Source organism: Danio aesculapii, chromosome 8, assembly GCF_903798145.1.
Source record: "Danio aesculapii chromosome 8, fDanAes4.1, whole genome shotgun sequence".
NCBI lineage: Eukaryota > Metazoa > Chordata > Actinopteri > Cypriniformes > Danionidae > Danio > Danio aesculapii.
Genome location: NC_079442.1, coordinates 13,550,016 through 13,568,380, shown reverse-complemented (window position 1 = coordinate 13,568,380; position 18,365 = coordinate 13,550,016). Strand labels below are relative to the sequence as shown.

General features: G+C 36.8%; 1 protein-coding gene across 1 annotated transcript; it reads left to right on the top strand.

Moving 5' to 3' along the window:
- The first annotated feature begins 6,486 nt into the window (after positions 1–6,486).
- Positions 6,487–10,490, top strand: LOC130233300 (H-2 class II histocompatibility antigen, I-E beta chain). The gene is made up of 5 exons (XM_056463260.1): positions 6,487–6,592; positions 6,833–7,105; positions 9,711–9,992; positions 10,069–10,182; positions 10,271–10,490. The coding sequence occupies exons 1-5, from the start codon at positions 6,487–6,489 to the stop codon at positions 10,327–10,329; spliced, it is 834 nt and encodes a 277-aa protein (XP_056319235.1). The 3' UTR covers positions 10,330–10,490.
- The last annotated feature ends 7,875 nt before the right edge of the window (positions 10,491–18,365 follow it).

Below are 18,365 nucleotides of genomic sequence, written 5' to 3'. Positions count from 1 at the left end.
GCTGATTTTGATATTGGCACACACACCAACCACTTGTACATCTGTCCAATGGCTCGTTAACTTAAATTTATAATCAGCCAATTACATGGCAGCAACTTGCATGCATTTAGGCATGTAGACATGGTCAAAGTAAGCTGCTGCAGTTCAAGTCGAGCATCAAAATGGGGAAGAAAGGTGGTTTAAGTGACTTTTTGTATTTCAGTTTGTTTCTTCGGTGCACCGCAATGCTGACGTGGACAATTCAGTATCGGTTCAGTAATAATCGTAAGTGGTTGTTATGTACTGGCGTCATTTATCTCATTAGCGCAATGTCGCCATAGCTTACTATGGAGAGGGAGGCGAGCGCGAGTATTTACAATGCTCCAACTACTTAAAAACGCTGAAACTGTGCACAATTTCACTGCGTGTGTGTTTGCTGGACATTTTTTTACTGACACTAACAGCAGAAGCCCCTATTTCACTGCGATTGAGAGAAAGTAAACTCCATTTCTCTCTCTCTCTTTCTCTCTGTCTCTCACTGTGGCCCATTTGACCTGCTGTCGTGACTTTTCCTCCTGTCGCAGCTGTTACCGCGATACTTCTGGATACAGACACGAGCACATGTCTGCAGAGTTTTCTCCACTGTGTCTATCATGGATCAGCTGTGATCACTGCTGCTGTTTATCAGTGTTAAGCTACGGTCACACCGGGCTTTGTGTGCGCGAAATTCTGTCATGCGGCGCTGCGAAAAGGGGTGGAATTAAACAAGATGATTAGACATTTAAAAAAGCAAGCAATTGCTCCATGTTTTAAATTTCTGTCCAGAGAGGTCCTGTTTTGATCCTCGATTGGTCTCACGCAGTCAAATGATGCGATTTCAGAGTTCACCAAGCTTGAACTTTGCAAGTTCCGCCGCCGCCTGAGCTTCCTGAATGGCCGCCGCCGCCTGAGCTTCCTGAATGGCCGCCGCCACCTGAGCTTCCTGAATGGCCGCCGCCGCCACCGCCTGAGCTTCCTGAATGGCCGCCGCCGCCTGAGCTTCCTGAATGGCCGCCGCCACCTGAGCTTCCTGAATGGCCGCCGCCGCCGCCTGAGTTTCCTGAATGGCCGCCGCCACCGCCTGAGCTCTCTGAATAGCCACCGACGCCTGCGCTTCCTGAATGGCCGCCGCCTGCGCTTCCTGAATGGCCGCCGCCGCCTGCGCTTCCTGAATGGCCGCCGCCGCCTGCGCTTCCTGAATGGCCGCCGCCGCCTACGCTTCCTGAATGGCCGCCACCGCCTGCGCTTCCTGAATGACCACCAGGTTCATATGACCCACCGATGTCTGCTGAAAGTAATGTTCCAAGCCCTCCGCAGCTCATTGATCCAGGGCCACTGCAGCTCCATGCTCCAGGCCCTCCAGAGCTCCACTCTCCAGGCCCTCCGCAGCTCCACTCTCCAGGCCCTCCGCAGCTCCATGCCCCAGGCCCTCCGCAGCTCCATGCCCCAGGCCCTCCGCAGCTCCATGCCCCAGGCCCTCCGCAGCTCCATGCCCCAGGTCCTCCGCAGCTCCACTCTCCAGGCCCCCCGCAGCTCCACTCTCCAGGCCCTCCGCAGCTCCACGCCCCAGGCCTTCCTCAGCTCCATGGTCCAGGCCCTCCACAGCTCCATGCTTCAGGTACGCCTCCTCTACATGGTCCTGGCCCTCCATCCTTCCCCCTCTTCCGCCTCCGCTCCACCTCCCGCCTGATCTGTATTAGGAGTGTCTGGAAGCCACTCCTAGAGGGGGGGCTCTGTCATGATTACCAGCGATCTCTAACCACCAGAGGTCGCTGGTAAGCACTCACCCTCACAATAACCTATGAACTACGAATCCGCCATTCATGGACTACATTTTCATACATGCACTCCGTTCACAAACACACATGCTTCCTCATTTTGACTGATTACATTTGCACCAGCTGAGGATTGTCAGAGACTGATTACACACACTATTTAAACCACACACACTCTCACTTCGATTGCCGAGTCTTGTTTTACTGTAAAGTGACATTACAACGTGTTTCCTTAGTCTTGTTCCTCCGTGTGTTGATCTTTGCCTGGTTTCCCTTTCTCCTTGTCTGCCGCCTGTCTACCGACCTCTTGCCTGTGTTTGACCACGATTCTGGACTGCCTTTATACATCTGTTTGCACCTGTGTTGACCATTGCCTCCCTGACTTTGAATAAACCTGCAAGTGGATCCTAAACCTCAGTTGTCTCTGTCACTCCCCGTGTTACACTAGCAAACTGAACAGACCTTTTATTCCCGGTTGCTTTGCGCTCATCCTGTCTTGTTGATATGCTTATATGCGTTACTACAGAGAATTGTTAATGCGCGCAGCTGTCAATCAATATTGGTGGGCGCAAAGATTTGGCACTTATGGCAAAATGTAATCTGTATGTGAGCCTAATGTTGCCCATGTGGAAAATGATAAATTTGGCCTAAATGGTGGATAACAAATGTGGGCCATTTATGGGTAATCTGGGTCTAAACCTAAAGTGGCTCACATGTGTAGGTGCAAATGTGGCCCAGTTATCTTAAGACATATGTGTGCCATTTTTGGGAAATATTTGGCACAATAAGCTCTGGTTGTTGTGGCTGTGAGCCTATTGTGGTCCAGAGAAAATATGGCAAATGTGGCCCAGTTATTTTAAAACATATGTGGGCCACTTTTGGCAAAATTTTGGCACAGTAAACTCTGGCTAATGCAGCTGTTAGCCCATAGTGGCCCAGAGAAGATATAGAAAATTTGGCTCAGTTATCATAAAACATATGTGGGCAACTTTTGGCGAATATTCGGCACAGTAAGCTATGACTAATGTGGATTTGAGCCAATAGTGGCCCAGATAAGATATGGCAAATGTGGCCCAGTTATCCTAAAACAAATGTGGGCTACTTTTGGCAAGTATTTGGCACAGTTAGCTCTGGTTAATGTGGCTGTTAGCCTAAAGTGGCCCAGAGAAGATATGGCAAATGTGGCCCAGTTATCTTAAAACATATGTGGACCACATAGACTAAAGTCAACATCATGGAGAAAAGTGTTTGCTTAAGTTGAGCTCATAGCCTTGAACCTCTTAATATAAATGTTCTTTTGGGCTGCTGTAACTTTCAAGAACTTTGCTTGAAAAGTTTATTTATTACAGCAAACAAGCCAAGTAAAAAAGAAAAAAAAAATAAATAAAATCAAGTGAGGCAGAACTTGTGATGAAATAATATAATTCACTGATGTTAACCAATGTTTAATTATAATTAAAAGTAACGTAATAACATGCCTGCACATGCTATAGAATTATGAAGGTTTATAAGTAAAAAAATTCTATGGTTCAACTTCTGCTCACAGAGACATTAATAATCAGCGTATGAACCTCAACAATGGTGACAATTAACAAAATGAACAAAACTCACAAACATCACAAAAACGATACTAAAAGTGACAAAATCAACAACGTCAACATAAACAGCAGAATAAAAAGCAATTAATGAAAACTGAAGCATCAATAAGCTATAGAATGTATTCATACTGCAATGCATGCTGGGATTTTTGTACTTTGCCACACCCAGCAAGTGTAAGGTGTAGGTCAGATCTGGGCCAGAATAAAAGCAAATTGTGGCCCAGAATATGGTCAGTTCTGGTTCATTTGGTTGAATTCTGGCTAATATGTGTTAGTGCTCTGGCTTATTTGTGGCCCAGATCTGACAAACAGGAGCGGACCACCCTAGAGCCATCATTCTATTCAGTATGTGGTCCAGATGTAAGTGTCTGGTGTGGGCCAGATCTGGGCCAAAATTAAAGCAAACTGTGGCCCAGAATAGGGTCAGTTCTGGTTCAGTTGGTTAAATTCTGGCTGATATGTGATATTGCTATGGCTTAATTGAGGCCCAGATCTGGCAAACAGGAGCGGACCGCCCAAGTGCCATCATTCCATGCGGTATGTGGGCCAGATGTAAGTGTCTGGTGTGGGCCGGATTTGAGCCACATGAATTTTGCTAGCTGGGCTGCAACTGTATATTTTGCCCAACGATACCAATCATTGTTATTAGCTACTTTTAAGAGCTGATCATCTGAGTTCTGGTCATAGTCGATTTCTTCATAAAATGCATATGTATCAGTTTGATTTTTTTATGCATATCCTCTGGGTTGGCTTTTTTTTTTTTTTAGACGATTGTTCTTTACCTGCATTTTGTTGTGGGATATTCACCACTTTTCAAGAAAATTAAGAAGTCAATTGTTGGCTACTCTTGACTGACTCCATCAGATTGGGATAATCCTTTACCTTTGGAGAAGTTACCTCTAGGCTTTCACTCATCTTTATTTGCATCATCCTCAGCAACAGCAGGAACATCTTTCAAAACAGTTTTTTCCTGTCGTTCCCTCCTTTGTTCCTGAGAATGAATAGCTTCATACATGGCAGTTAGTTTTTCTTATATGACAAACATTCTTATTTGACAAAGATAGGACAATAGTATTCCATGCAGTGTTAAGTTCCTGTTTCTGTTAGTTTACATGTAAAAACTCATTAAAGCATATGTTAACAGATCAATCCAGTTTACTAATCCAAACTTAATCAAGTTTAGCATTTTCACAAGTTTTTAAAAAGATTTTTGGCCTTAAATAATTTCTTGCTGCTTTTGACCAGTCCTTGTAATTGTGCACGATAAATTCACTCTAGCCTTTGATTTATTCTTAAGTAACAGTACTTCTTTAACTTATTTGGTGCTTATTTACTTATTTGGTTATTTTTAGTTGATTATAATTACTCTAAATACTTTTTAAATGCACACCCATTATTTGAAATTATTTCTGATGGTATTCCAAATGTAGAAATCATTGTTTTTCTTATTAGAAATGTGATTAATCATCACAACCTGCTTTTAATCCTAACCTGTTAAGTAGTACAAATATGTATGTCTTGCCTTGTACTCATTTTAGTATAACCCCAAACCCTCATTACTACAGTAAATGCTTGAATGTCACTTTTTAGCACAGATGTCGTGTAGACAAAACTCACTGAGCACTACATTATAAGAAGACCAATCTCCCTGCTGTTTAAGTTTTCCTAGTACTTCCTAGTACACCCTTGATCAAAATTATGTGCATCTGCAATAAGTATACTTAAAGATGCTGTTGGTGCAACAATTATTCCTTTATGTATAGGCTATATACTATGTCTTTACTTCCCTTTCATGCTAGATTGTACACAGAGATCTGTATGTTGTTTAATTTTCACAATGTTCTTTAATTGAGATTGTAGCTCTATAAGCACTATAGATGTAAAAGCTTGCTACCTCCCATCCTGTCACTTATTTAACTGCTACATTGTTTCATTTAATGACAAACTAATTTATCTTTTATCATCTCAAATGCCTTTATTGCATCTGTCTTTCCTGTTAATTCAGTGCTGAATTTTTGCAGTTCTTCCTGTTTCATAAAATCTCTCCAGTGCTGTTTTTATTGTAAAATCCTCTGTTCCATAATTCTAAAATCAATCATCCCTAAAAAGTCATCATATGTTTTCTGCCTTTTAACAGAGCTAGAGCTACAAGGAGCTGCAGATAATTAAATCAACGCCCATACGGAATCTGTGCGCACAGAAATCCTCAGATTTCCACAGATTTTTGTGTCCATCATTGAGTCTATTTATTTACTTGTGTAAATTTGTGTAAATTTATATTTATTCAGTTTTTTTAAATCAATTTCAGTAATATTATTGACTAATATGAAATTGTTCATTTAATTTATTTACAATACAGTTTGTCACTTTGGAATTATAAAGTTCTATCTGCATTCTGAATGTTTTTGAGATAATGAGATTCAAAGTTTTGTATATTGCATTCTAAAGCAAACAGTATGTGCGTAACATTTTTTTTTTTTTTTAAATAAAAAGTCTTAAAATGTAAACAACTTATAAAAAACATCCCATAATGGAAATAAGTTGTAATTTAATAAGAATGTGTGAATAACTCAATTTTGACAAAAATGTCAGATAATTCTTTATAATTCTAAGGTGACGAGTTAGTAAAATAATATTTTTTAGTTTCTTTTAGTAGAGATATTATATGAGAGTCTTGCTTTGTTTACCAAACAAGTGGATCTAGATGGATCTGCATTGTAAACATTAAATAAATGTTTTTAAGTAAAATTTTTACAATACTCCCAAATTAATTCTGCATAAATCCGCAGATTTTTTACAAAATTCTCAGCAGAAATAGCAAAAAATGTCCGCAGATTCCATCTGGCCCTAGTCATTACTTAGAGCAATTAGGCACACAACCTGTTTACATATTAGCTCTAAGCATTGCAATTTGAAGAAATCTACTTTTGCTTGTTAACAACTGCATACAGTAATGAAAATAAAAATGTAAGGTCCACATAAGCATTGGATAATAACTAGAAAGTGTTTTTTTTTTCTTTCGTTTAAAAATAAAAGCAGTATGCTGCCTAGCAACACTTGACACATATGCCTGCGTAAAGTGGTTATGTCCATGCATGTTCAGCAGCATTCACTTTGTATCCAGCATGACTAAAATGTCACAGAAAAAGCCCTATAGTTCTCTTATTTTGATATTGGCTGTATTCTTTGTAGGTGAAAGTGGTAAGTAACATAAGTGATATTAAATGTAAATTATCTTTATACTAATAATAATTAAATCATTGTTTTTACCAGCAGTATTAGTTAATTATATTGCAACATTTTCTTTAGAAGAGTAACTAAAGCAAATGTTTTCTTGACCAGTATTATTTTAAAGACATTAATGTACAGCAACTGACTGATACATCCCAATGCTTGTTGAAATAATTTTCTGACTGAACAATCCACCTGTTCTCTTTTCAGCTAATGTATATTACAGGTACCGTGTATCAAGATGCATCTTCAGCTCCTCTAATATCAGTGCCATGGTGTATATTAACAGCATGTATTTCAATAAAAATCTATTCATACAGTATAACAGCAATCTGGGGAGGTATGTAGGGTTTAACGAGTTTGGAATAAAACTTGCAGAGTTCTGGAACAATGGAACACTTCTAGATCATGAGAAAGACGTTGTGGAATTTTTCTGCATACATAATTCTCAAATCTATGAAAACGGCATCTGTGATAAAGCAGGTATGTGGCATAAAAGTCTTCTTGATCTTTACTAACATATATGTATTCTTTTACCATTTGTTATTTCACTATCTTGTTATTATTAAGCATATACCAAGAACTAGGAAAAGCTGTTAACAGAATGTTTTAAATACACAGTGAAATCAAAGCTATTCATTCATTCATTCATTTTTTTTCGGCTTAGTCTCTTTATTAATTTGGGGTCGTCACAGTGGAATGAACTGCCAAATTATTTAGCATATATTTTACGCTGCGGATGCCCTTCCAGCATGCAACCCATCACTGGGATATATCCATACACACTCATTCACACACATAGACTATACAGACAATTTAGCTTATTCAATTCACCTATACCACATGTTTTTAGACTTGGGGGAAACCGGAGCACGCAAAGGAAACCTACACGAACAAGAGGAGAACATGCAAACTCCACACAGAAATGCCAACTGACCCAGCCGGGACTCGAAACAGCAACCTTCTTGCTGTGGGACGATTGTGCTACCCACCGCAGAACTGTGCTGCCCCATCTTTGGCTTAGTTCCTGAGTAATCAGGAGTCACACCTGAGTCACAGTAGCATTAACCGACAACTACACTGGCCTACTTGCAACCCTGCAATGTGATGGAAAATACCCTTACACTCTCTCATTCACATACAGTACACACTCTTACACTGTTTTTGTTTTTGTTTATTCAATTCACCTATAGCCCTTGTCTTTGTTCTGGAAACCCACAAGAACATGGGGAGAACATCCAAACTCCAAACATCCACAAAGAAATGCCAACTGGCTCAGACAGGACTCAAAACAGTAACTTTCTTGCTGTAAGACAAAAGTGCTAACCATCTATTTTTTATTTTATTTTTTATTTATTGCCATACTTGACAAGGCTAACTTCTCTTGATGTCATAAGCTTTATTTATTGAGATATAAGCATTGGCAACATAGTGGCTCAGTGTTTAGCGCTGTCCCCTCACAGCAAGAAGGTTGCTGGTTCGAGCACCGACTGGGTCAGTTGGCATTCCAGCTAGAAATTTAAAGTTTTTCTACATGTACTGAGAATATTACCAAGCAATGTTGCATTACTGTTTTGAGCGAGTAGTTTTGTTTTAGTTCCCAGAACATCGTCTTACAAGATAGGATAGGAAGATGGAAAAACATTTTCTAGAAACATTCTAACTTGCTTGTTACAATTTTAGAACATTATATTCTAACATTCTTATAAAATTATTAGTGGGTAGTTTTCTTTAATGGTAGGAAAACATACTCTAAATGCATTCTAAAAACGTTTCGAAGTAACATTGCTACAACATTATGCTCTAACATTATCAAGCTTTCAATGTATTGTTTCATTTCACTTCCCAGAACATTCTCTTAAAAGATATGAAAACATTCTCTAAAACATTGTAATCACATTTGGTGGTAACGTTGTTAGAACCTTATTAGGGCTAGTTTTAGTTTAGTTCATAGAATGTTGCAGCTGGAAGGGCATCTGCTTTGTAAAACATATGCTGGATGGGTTGGTGGTTCATTCTGCTGTGGCGACCCCTGATGAATAAAGGGACACCTGATGAATAAAGCCGAAGGAAAATGAATGAATGAATAAAGTGCTGTTTTTTGTAAAATACTGTATTGGTAAAATAATGCCCAATTACAGGTAAAAGTACTATGTCAAAAAATCTTCTCAAGTAAAAGTACAAAAGTAGTCTACTAAAAAACTATACTCCAAGAAAAAAAATCAGATTTTAACTACAGGCTTTTTTAAGTGTAGATTTTTTCAAAAGCTGTTAAGTTTATTTAATGTCTTCTAAATGGACACATTGACTTCAGCCTGCACAATGAACAGATTCTAATTTAGGCTTTTATTTACATATAAACTGATTAATTACAATTATAATGAGTTATTTTTATTTGCTCATTATGTGAATTGCTGTCTTTTTTACAGCACACAGAAGTTGAATTCAGACTTGATATTTAACTTATTAGAACATTTGTTGGCTTTAACCTGTAATGTCTGTACAATTTATTGATACTTTTAGGCAGACAAAATGAGGTCATTTTATTATTTGTACATACATATACATATAAAAAAAAATTTACGAAATCAAAGGAAAAAAATTATGTTATAAGAAATGTCTCTCTTGTCTACTTATTATGTGATAAACCAAAGCGCATATGTGCAGACAGGACCTTACTCTCCTATTATCAAACAAAGAGAGCTGTGGAGCTCTGTCTATCAGTCCAATCCACAATATAAACCATTTTTTCAGCACACACAGAACTCACAACTCATAAAATTGTTTGATTTGGGTGAAGTTTTTATATTTGAAGCGTAACAATTTCAAAGTAGGTGCTTAATGCACTTTTAAATTCTATATTTTTTAAAGGTATAATAATTGAATAATTATATATATATATATATATATATATATATATATATATATATATATATATATATATATATATATATATATATATATTGAACAAAATATTTAACATTGTTAGAGGTATTTAATTGTTTCATTAACTTTGACAACCCAAACATACACATTCATATATAGACATGCTGGAAGCAGTTTATTAATTATGTTCTTCTCAACTCAGTGAAACCAAAGGTTAAGCTTAGTTCAGTGACCCGGGCCGGTGGAAGACAATCAGCAGTTTTGATGTGCAGTGCGTATGATTTTTATCCTCCACACATTAATGTGTACTGGTTGAGAAATGGTGAAGTGATGACCTCTGAAGTGACCTCAACTATGGAGATGGCTGATGGTGACTGGTATTACCAGATTCACTCTGAGCTGGAGTACAGCCCGAAATCTGGAGAAAGGATTTCATGTGTGATTGAACATGCCAGCTCTAACAAACCCATAATTTATGACTGGGGTAAGTAGAAATCAGCTGTTGGGCTTTGAAATTATGTTTGTGGATCGAAAAATTAATACACAAGTTGAACATACAGATCCATCACTTCCTGTCTTTGAGAGGAATAAAATTTCCCTCGGGATGTCTGCTCTTGTGCTGGGAATCATCACTGCAGCTGCTGGAATCATTTACTACAAGAAGAAAACTACAGGTCAGTGGAGTGAATAATACATATTTAACTATGTAAAAAAATATCAGTCCCATATTTCTATGTATTTTTTTATTAAATTTTTTGACAGGGAGGATTCCAGTACTTCCAAGTCACCCGATTACATTGCCACTTATGTTCGGACGTTAATGTAAATGGAATCCACCACAGAGCACTCTGTCATGGACAATTACATCATGAACATTACACCTACCATCCTTATACAGTGTATGTCCTGTTGTATGAATTATGTCACAGTTAATTTGCCACTTTTATTGCACAATTTGAAAGCAGAAAGAACAAAATCAGAGTTTACCATCGGTGTTTACTTTTGAACATTTACTTTTAAAAATAAAAAGGATAAACAGCTGTCTGTAGTTTTGTTCTAAAAAATATAACAAACTACATAAGCAATATGAATTATTGATTCCATTTAGGGACGCACCGAAATGTATTTTTTTGGTTGATATCAATAACTGATAACTCTTAAGATTTGGAGACCTACAACTGATATATTAGCCAATAAATATAAATATTTGAAAATGTTATATTTTTAAACAGTGAACAACTGATTTTATTTTAACTTCATAAAAGTTTGAAACTGATTATTCCTATATTCAGGATTTCACATGAATCAGCATGTCAAAAATAAATTATTTTCTTTTCTTCGCATAGCAAACTAACATGCAACTTGACTTTTGCATTAAAATAATAGATTAAATAACAAAATGAGATTTAATTAACAAACAAGTTAAATAAATAAATATTATTTTAATTGAAATGCGTCATCATGGTGGCGCAGTAGCACAATCGCATCAAAGCAAGAAGGTCGCTATTTTGACCCTCAGCTGGGTCAGTTGGCACATTTATTAAATGTGCAACTGCTAACCATAACTTGGTTTTAGTCTCACTTTTGTCAGGATGAGCTCACTTTCTTCATCAAGTTGCTGTCAACTGCAGGCTTGAGTGGTCCCACTGCTGACACTATGTAGTGTTTCCTTGAAGGATAAACTGGATCAGCTGTTGCAAGGAGATGTTATAGCGCCAGTCACCCAGCCCACTCCTTGGCTCAACAGCCTTGTTATCACTGAAAAAAGGAATTGGTCATTACAAGTGTGCCTGGATACTCGTGACCTTAATAAAGCTGTTCTTCGTCAATACTTTTCTATTCCAACAACTGAAGATATCGTGTGTAAGCTTTCTGGAAAGAAAATTTTCTCCATCTTTGATGAAAAGGACAGCTACTGGCAAGTCAGACTCAATACAGAATCCTCTCTACTATGCACGTTTACACGCTATGAGGTAGAAATAGAATTCAAACGTCTGCCGTTAGATGTCAAGTCTGCACAACAGTGTGGAGTGTGGAGCTTGCATGTTCTCCCCGTGTACGCGTGGGTTTCCTCCTGGTGTTCCGGTTTCCCCCACAAGTCCAAAGACATGCTTTACAGGTGAATTGAATAAGTTAAATTGGCCGTAGTGTATGAGTGTGAATGCAAGAGTGTGTAGCTGCGTCTTAAATGGCACACTATACACTATGCACTATGTACTTATGCACTTACACACTCAACAGCATAGTATATGTATGTAGTGTTGTCCCAAATGGAGCAGTAATGTTTTTTTACTAAGTGGAAATTCAAACCGTTTCCCTGATGACAACTGACGGTTGCCAAATCAGTGAAATAAATAACCAAACTATCAAATAATACTTGCCATCAGTAACCGCATTCACCATTAAAGTTTAGCTTTCACCATCCAAAATAAAAAAAGTTATCCAACATGTGCACCTGGTAGCTCCACCCCTTCCGCTACGTGAGCAAAGCTGCGGTCGTTGAGTGCGTGAAGTGTCCATCATTCCACTCTTCATTTTATCGGCTGAATGAGCGCATCATCCGGGTAATTAAAGTGCACTTATTATTTTTAGAGTTTTCAGTGTGAACGCACTTTTTACTCTATTTATTCTACAAAATGGTGTAAAATAGTGCATAAGTATGGGATTTAGGACGCAGCTTATGAGTGTTTCATAGTGTTGGGTTCCGGCTAGATGGGCATCCGCTGCATAAAACATATGCTGGATAAGTTGGCGGTTTATTCCACTGTGGCAACCCCTGAATAATAAAGGCACTAAGCTGAAAATGAATGAATGAATTAAAATGCAAGAAGAACTGAAACCAGCTCAAATGTTCTTGAATAAAACGTGTTACATTAATGTACATGTATGTACAAATATTTATTGTCCGAAAAAGTGTTTTGCGAGGTGTTTTTGACAGTTCAGAGCCATTGTACATGCAAAAAGCTAAATACAGATACTATGTTTTACTTTAGAAAATGAAAATTCATCCCATTTGTTGTTTTAGATTCTTTTGAACACATGTAGCTGCTGCTTGTCAATCAGACAATGCTTCTATATTTATTACTGCTGTCAATTGCAAGAAAAATTATCAATGAAAAGTTTATGATAAATGTGAGTTTGAAAGTTTAACTGCAGAACCTGGGTGATGCGTGTGCATGCGAAGGGGAGTCCGATTTTGATACAACAACTGAGCATTGAGCACAGATGACTTTATGACAAACACAATACATTATATAAAGACAGAATGTGGCGTATGGTTGCCTATGCTGGACTCAGTAACTGGCACAGGTCTCCCCTGTTGGGCTGCTGTGAAGGCTCTGTTGGATCACTATGTGTGTGCGTGGTGATAGCCATCACGTGCGCTTGTTATAATCATTATAAATATGCCGATCAAACAAGTTGTTTAGCATCACTGCTATTATGTTTACACATGTAATATTTTTCCTGAGGCGATTTAAACTAAAATATAAAATGACACTGTCTAATATATCTACAGTGATAAGGGATATGGTTACTTATTGAGTTATTAACGCACTACAATACCACACAAAGAAAGGACAAACTTTGAAGGAATAAACAATGTGCAAAAGCTCTACTATAGTGCACTGGACAAGTCTGCACAAGTTTGACCCACACATGCGTGAGGCAGGTAGTTCTGAACAATTATGTAATTTATTAGCGTAAAGATGTCAGCATGATTTTAATAATGGGCTGATACCGATAACATTAAAAATAGCATTTATCAGCCTGATATCGATATGGCCACCGATATATTGTGTTTACTAATTGTAAATAGCCCACATTGCTAACTCAAGCTATTTGCACTAACTCCGCCCAAGATTGCTCTAATCAAGCTTAAAACTGTCGCTAAGTGCCTCAATAAGGTTCAAATGCTGGTCAAATTAAGGCGCAATTATTTGAATTTTACGCAAGCAGAATCATGGGATCGATCAGACGTTGGACGCAGTGAATCGGAAAAACACGATAACCTGCTAATTTCTTGGTAAGTAATGTTTTTAACTTTATTGCATTTTTTATAGTTTTGTAACGGCCACGGATGTAGCAAGTAGTATAATGTCAAATATAGCTTGATGATTTTCTACTTAAATTCCAGTGTGCAAAAACATCTGTCATCACGTAGAATGGCGTGTCTTTATGTTTTGTAAGGTTATGCTAATAATACGGATGATAAGAATCATGATTTGCATCATTGAATTGGCATACCACTGCGATGCCATCGAAAAAGCTATTTATGTAACACAACTTGATGTGTTCTACCTGTATTTCTTACAAACACAATAATGTATATGCAACGTAAATTGATTTCTCAAGTGCTTTTTCTAATCTCCACTGCTGCCATACGCTTCCCATTCAAATTTGGCATGACCCTCTGATTTGTGAGCGAAATTAATTTCATATTATAAGTTTGATCGATTTTCCTAGATATGGGTTGCGGCTGGAACGGCATACGCTGCGTAAAACATGTTCTGGATAGGTTGGCAGTTCATTCCCCTGTGGTGACCCTGGATTATTAAGGGGTTGTCCTTATTAAGGGACTAAGCCGAAAAGAAAATGAATGAATAAATGAAGTTTGATCGATTATGTGCTGCATCCTTATTACTTTTTGATTTTCGCTTAGCTTTCCCTGGTGAAAAAACAGCATATGCTGGTGAGATGTTGATGCAGGTTTGTTTGTCCATGTCTGCATCAACACCTCAGCAGTATACCAGCTTCTAAACATACCTTACCAGCACATACTCTTTTTTTTTTACACACTTTAATCAACATACATACATTTGGCTTGAAGATGGAGTTTTGAGATTTCAGCATTTGTACACAATTAAAACATGAATTATATAAGACATTTCACAAAACCAAGTGTAAAGTGATCATTTGAGGGTAAAAACAAAGTTAGGTTTCTGGTGGCAATCCTCAAAGTAACAATTTATTAGTTTTTTTACAATTGTTTTGCAACAAATTTCAGGACTCTGGTGTCAATTTTCAAAACTCTAGACACAAAATTCACAACCATGGCCAAAATTGCATATTTTTGCAAAACTCTTAACTCCTTTTTCAAATGCTTGGATACAATACACACAAGTCAAAGATACTTTGTTCATTGAACTAAGATCACCTTTTCAATAGAATACAATTGAATATCAAATTGATCCCATTTCAAAATGCAACTCAAACATTACATTTGAAATAAATGCGTATTCATTTCCTTAACATGATGTTGTTATCAACTGATACTGATGTACCATATTACTGTACATGTTTAGTTGATGAACATTTCAGGATAGATCAAATGACATCAGTTACCACAGAAGATGACCCAGCTGGACTACATTATTTCCAGATTTAATCTTTATTCATCCTTATTCCATATTTATGGTTTCTTTGTTCCAAGTACCACTTTTACAGACAATGTTTTCACATTTGAGATAACTGTACTGTATGTAAGAAAGCCCAATCACAGCAGACCAATGTCAGGCCTGGATTCACTGGGTTCTTTCCAAGATTTTTGAGTAATTAAAACACCACTGTGATGTAGTGGAGAACCTGTGCCAAAATCCACAAGACCAGACTGATAGAAACACAGATTCCAAAATAGAAATCTGCTAAATAGAAATGTATGCAAATCACATATGTGACATAATAGTTCATGTGAATTTTACATACATAAAATGTTATGCAAGTCAAAATATTGCTATTTTTAAACTATTAGAATTACAAATATGTACATATATGTTACGTAAATATATTATCTATTATATAATATATTTTACCTCTACAAATATATGGCCTATAATTTGTATAGGTGTCCATATGCCTGTATATGAACACACACACACAGACACACGCGCACACACACATATATATACTGTATAAGATATGGTTGAAAAAAATGTAAACAGTGATTTTTGCTCTATTTTGACAAATAACCATATATATATATATATATGCCATATATCAGCTATATGGGGAAGTGCAGTAAGAACAAAATAACAGTAAACCTACATTATGATGGAATGAATAAAAGTGTATCCACTGTCTGAACTGTTCCCTCCCTCTACACGTATGTATAAACCATAATGAAACCTGTAACATTATTTTAAACAACATTATTTAATGATTATTAAAGATTGTTTATTGAAACGATGTGCATCTTGTGTGCTGGTGATCTAAAGTTCTGTTCCTGTAGTATTTGTATGATAAAAGGATCATGTGAACCAATGATCCTGCAAATGCAAGACTTCTTTAAGATAACGAACGCAGCATGCAGAGTTTTGAACACTGGAGAATCTGTGTTAAAAGTAGTGACTGTTTAGAGTTTTGTGTCTAGAATTTTGAAAATTGACATCAGGGTTCTGAAATTTGTGGCAAATCAATTAAAAAAAAATGTAATCTAATCTACCCTAACTCACCACATATGTTTTTGTCTTTTTCTCTCTCTCTTTTTTTTTTTTTTTGTTGTTGTTTAGCAACACTCTTGTCATTTATTTTCATCAATGGTTATCATTTTTTCTGTTTTTGATAAAAGAATAATTTTGAATATATTTTTGTTTAACAAATTGTAGTACTTATCTCACCTAAATGTCTTGTATCATCTCATTTGAACAACAAACATATAACAGTATACACACAATGATACGCCATTTAACACCAGTGTGTTATGGAACTAGCAAGAAGTGTGTGTGTGTGTGTGTGTGTGTGTGTGTGTGTGTGCGTGTGCGTGTGTGTGTGTGTGTGTGTGTGTGTAAGTGTGTGTGTGTGTGTGTGTGTGTGTGCTCGTTTGCGTGTGCATGTGTTTAAATCTAATGAATGGACTTCCCTATATGGCCCAAAGGCATTATAACAACGATGTCTATCATGTCAAATCGCCTCAGAACACCCAACTTCCTCATACAAGCACATGAGGTAAAAGAAAGTTCATTTAATCATGTGAAACTTACTGTCATGTTTATGGAAATTTCAATGTTTTCATTTTTTTAAAGTTTTAAAAAATTATATTTAATGACAACATTAAACACTTCTGTTTTCAATATTTAATGGTCATGATACATTTAAGTTTAAGCCCCCCTGAATTATTAGCCCTCCTGTTTATTTTTTTCTCTGTTTTCTGTTTAACAGAGAGAAGATTTTTTCACACATTTCTGAACATAACAGTTTTAATAACTCATTTCTAATAACTGATTTATTTTATCTTTGCCATGATGACAGTAAATAATATTTGACTAGATTTAATAGACAATTCTATACAGCATTGGCAAGGCAAGACAAGGCAAGTTTATTTATATAGCACATTTCATACACAGTGGCAATTCAAAGTGCTTTACATAAACAGAAATAAAAGAATAATAATAAACAAATAATGAAAATGGTAAAAAAATAAATAAGCATAAAAACAGATAAAATGTGTTTTAAAGAATGAAAAAGAAGAGGAAAACATAATGGTGCGATCTGTCGGACGTAGCACAGTGCTCATTCAGTAAAGGCACAGCTAAACAGATGTGTTTTCAATCTTGATTTGAATGTGCCTAATGTTGGAGCACATCTGATCATTTCTGGAAGCTGATTCCAGCAGCGGGGGGTGTAGTAGCTGAAAGCCGATTCACCCTACTTTGACTGAACTCTTGGAATTTCTAGTTTATATGATCCTAAAGATCTGTGTGATTTGTAGGTTTGTATTCAGTGAGCATATCTGTAATGTATTGAGCATAGTGACATTTAACAGCTTAACTAGGTTAATTAGGATAACTAGGCAGGTTAGGGTAATTAAGCAAGTTATTGTATAACGATGCTTTGTTCTGTAGACTATTGAAAAAAAATTGCTTAAAAGGGCTAATAATGTTGTCCTTAAAATGATTTTTTTTATTTAAAACTGCTTTTATTCTAGCCGAAATAAAACAAATAAGACTTTCTCCAGAAGAAAAAATATTATCAGACATACTGTGAAAATTTCCTTGCCCTGTTAAACATCATTTGTGAAAAAAGAGAAAAAAAAAATCAAAAGGGGGCTAATAATTCTCACTTTTCTGTAGATAAAAGGAACATAAATAGAATATATGGAAATGAACTCAATTCATGTATCTAACATTTCCCTCAGTTATACAAATTTATTATATATAACATTGAAATTTATTTTATAACATTTTATATCATTCATTAATTATTTTCTTTTCGAGTTAGTCCTTTTATTAATCCGGGGTCACCACAGCGGAATGAACTGCCAACTTATCCAGCATATGTTTGTTACGCAGCAGATGCCTTTCCAGCCGCAACCTATCACTGGTAAACATCCACACATACTCATTCACACACATACACTACTGGCAGTTTAGCCTACCCAATTCACCTGTACTGCATGTCTTTGGACTTGTGGGTAAACAGGAAAACCCAGAGGAAACCCACACGAACACAGGGAACACATGCAAACTCCACACAGAAACGCCAACTGACCCAGCCAAGGCTCAAACCAGTGACCTTCTTGCTGTGAGGCAAACGTACTACCCACTGTGCCACCACTTCGCCTGAAATTTATTTTATTTATTTATATTTTATCACAATCTCCTTTTAATTTTAACACAAGTAGTGCTCTAGTAATTGATCTTTTAAGAGCTGTGTTGTTGGAAATTAAAGTATAATATGAAACCATATAATATAAATGTTTTGTTAACTAGGTTCTGCTAGGCCACCAAACTATTAACAGAGTTGATTATGGATTCCTTTACATTTGTCTATATTGTTAAATTTATCCAATCTACATTTTTATTCACTGTTGACCACCAGAAGATGGAGGAGCCCTGCAAGTTTTAGATTTCTAACCTTGAAC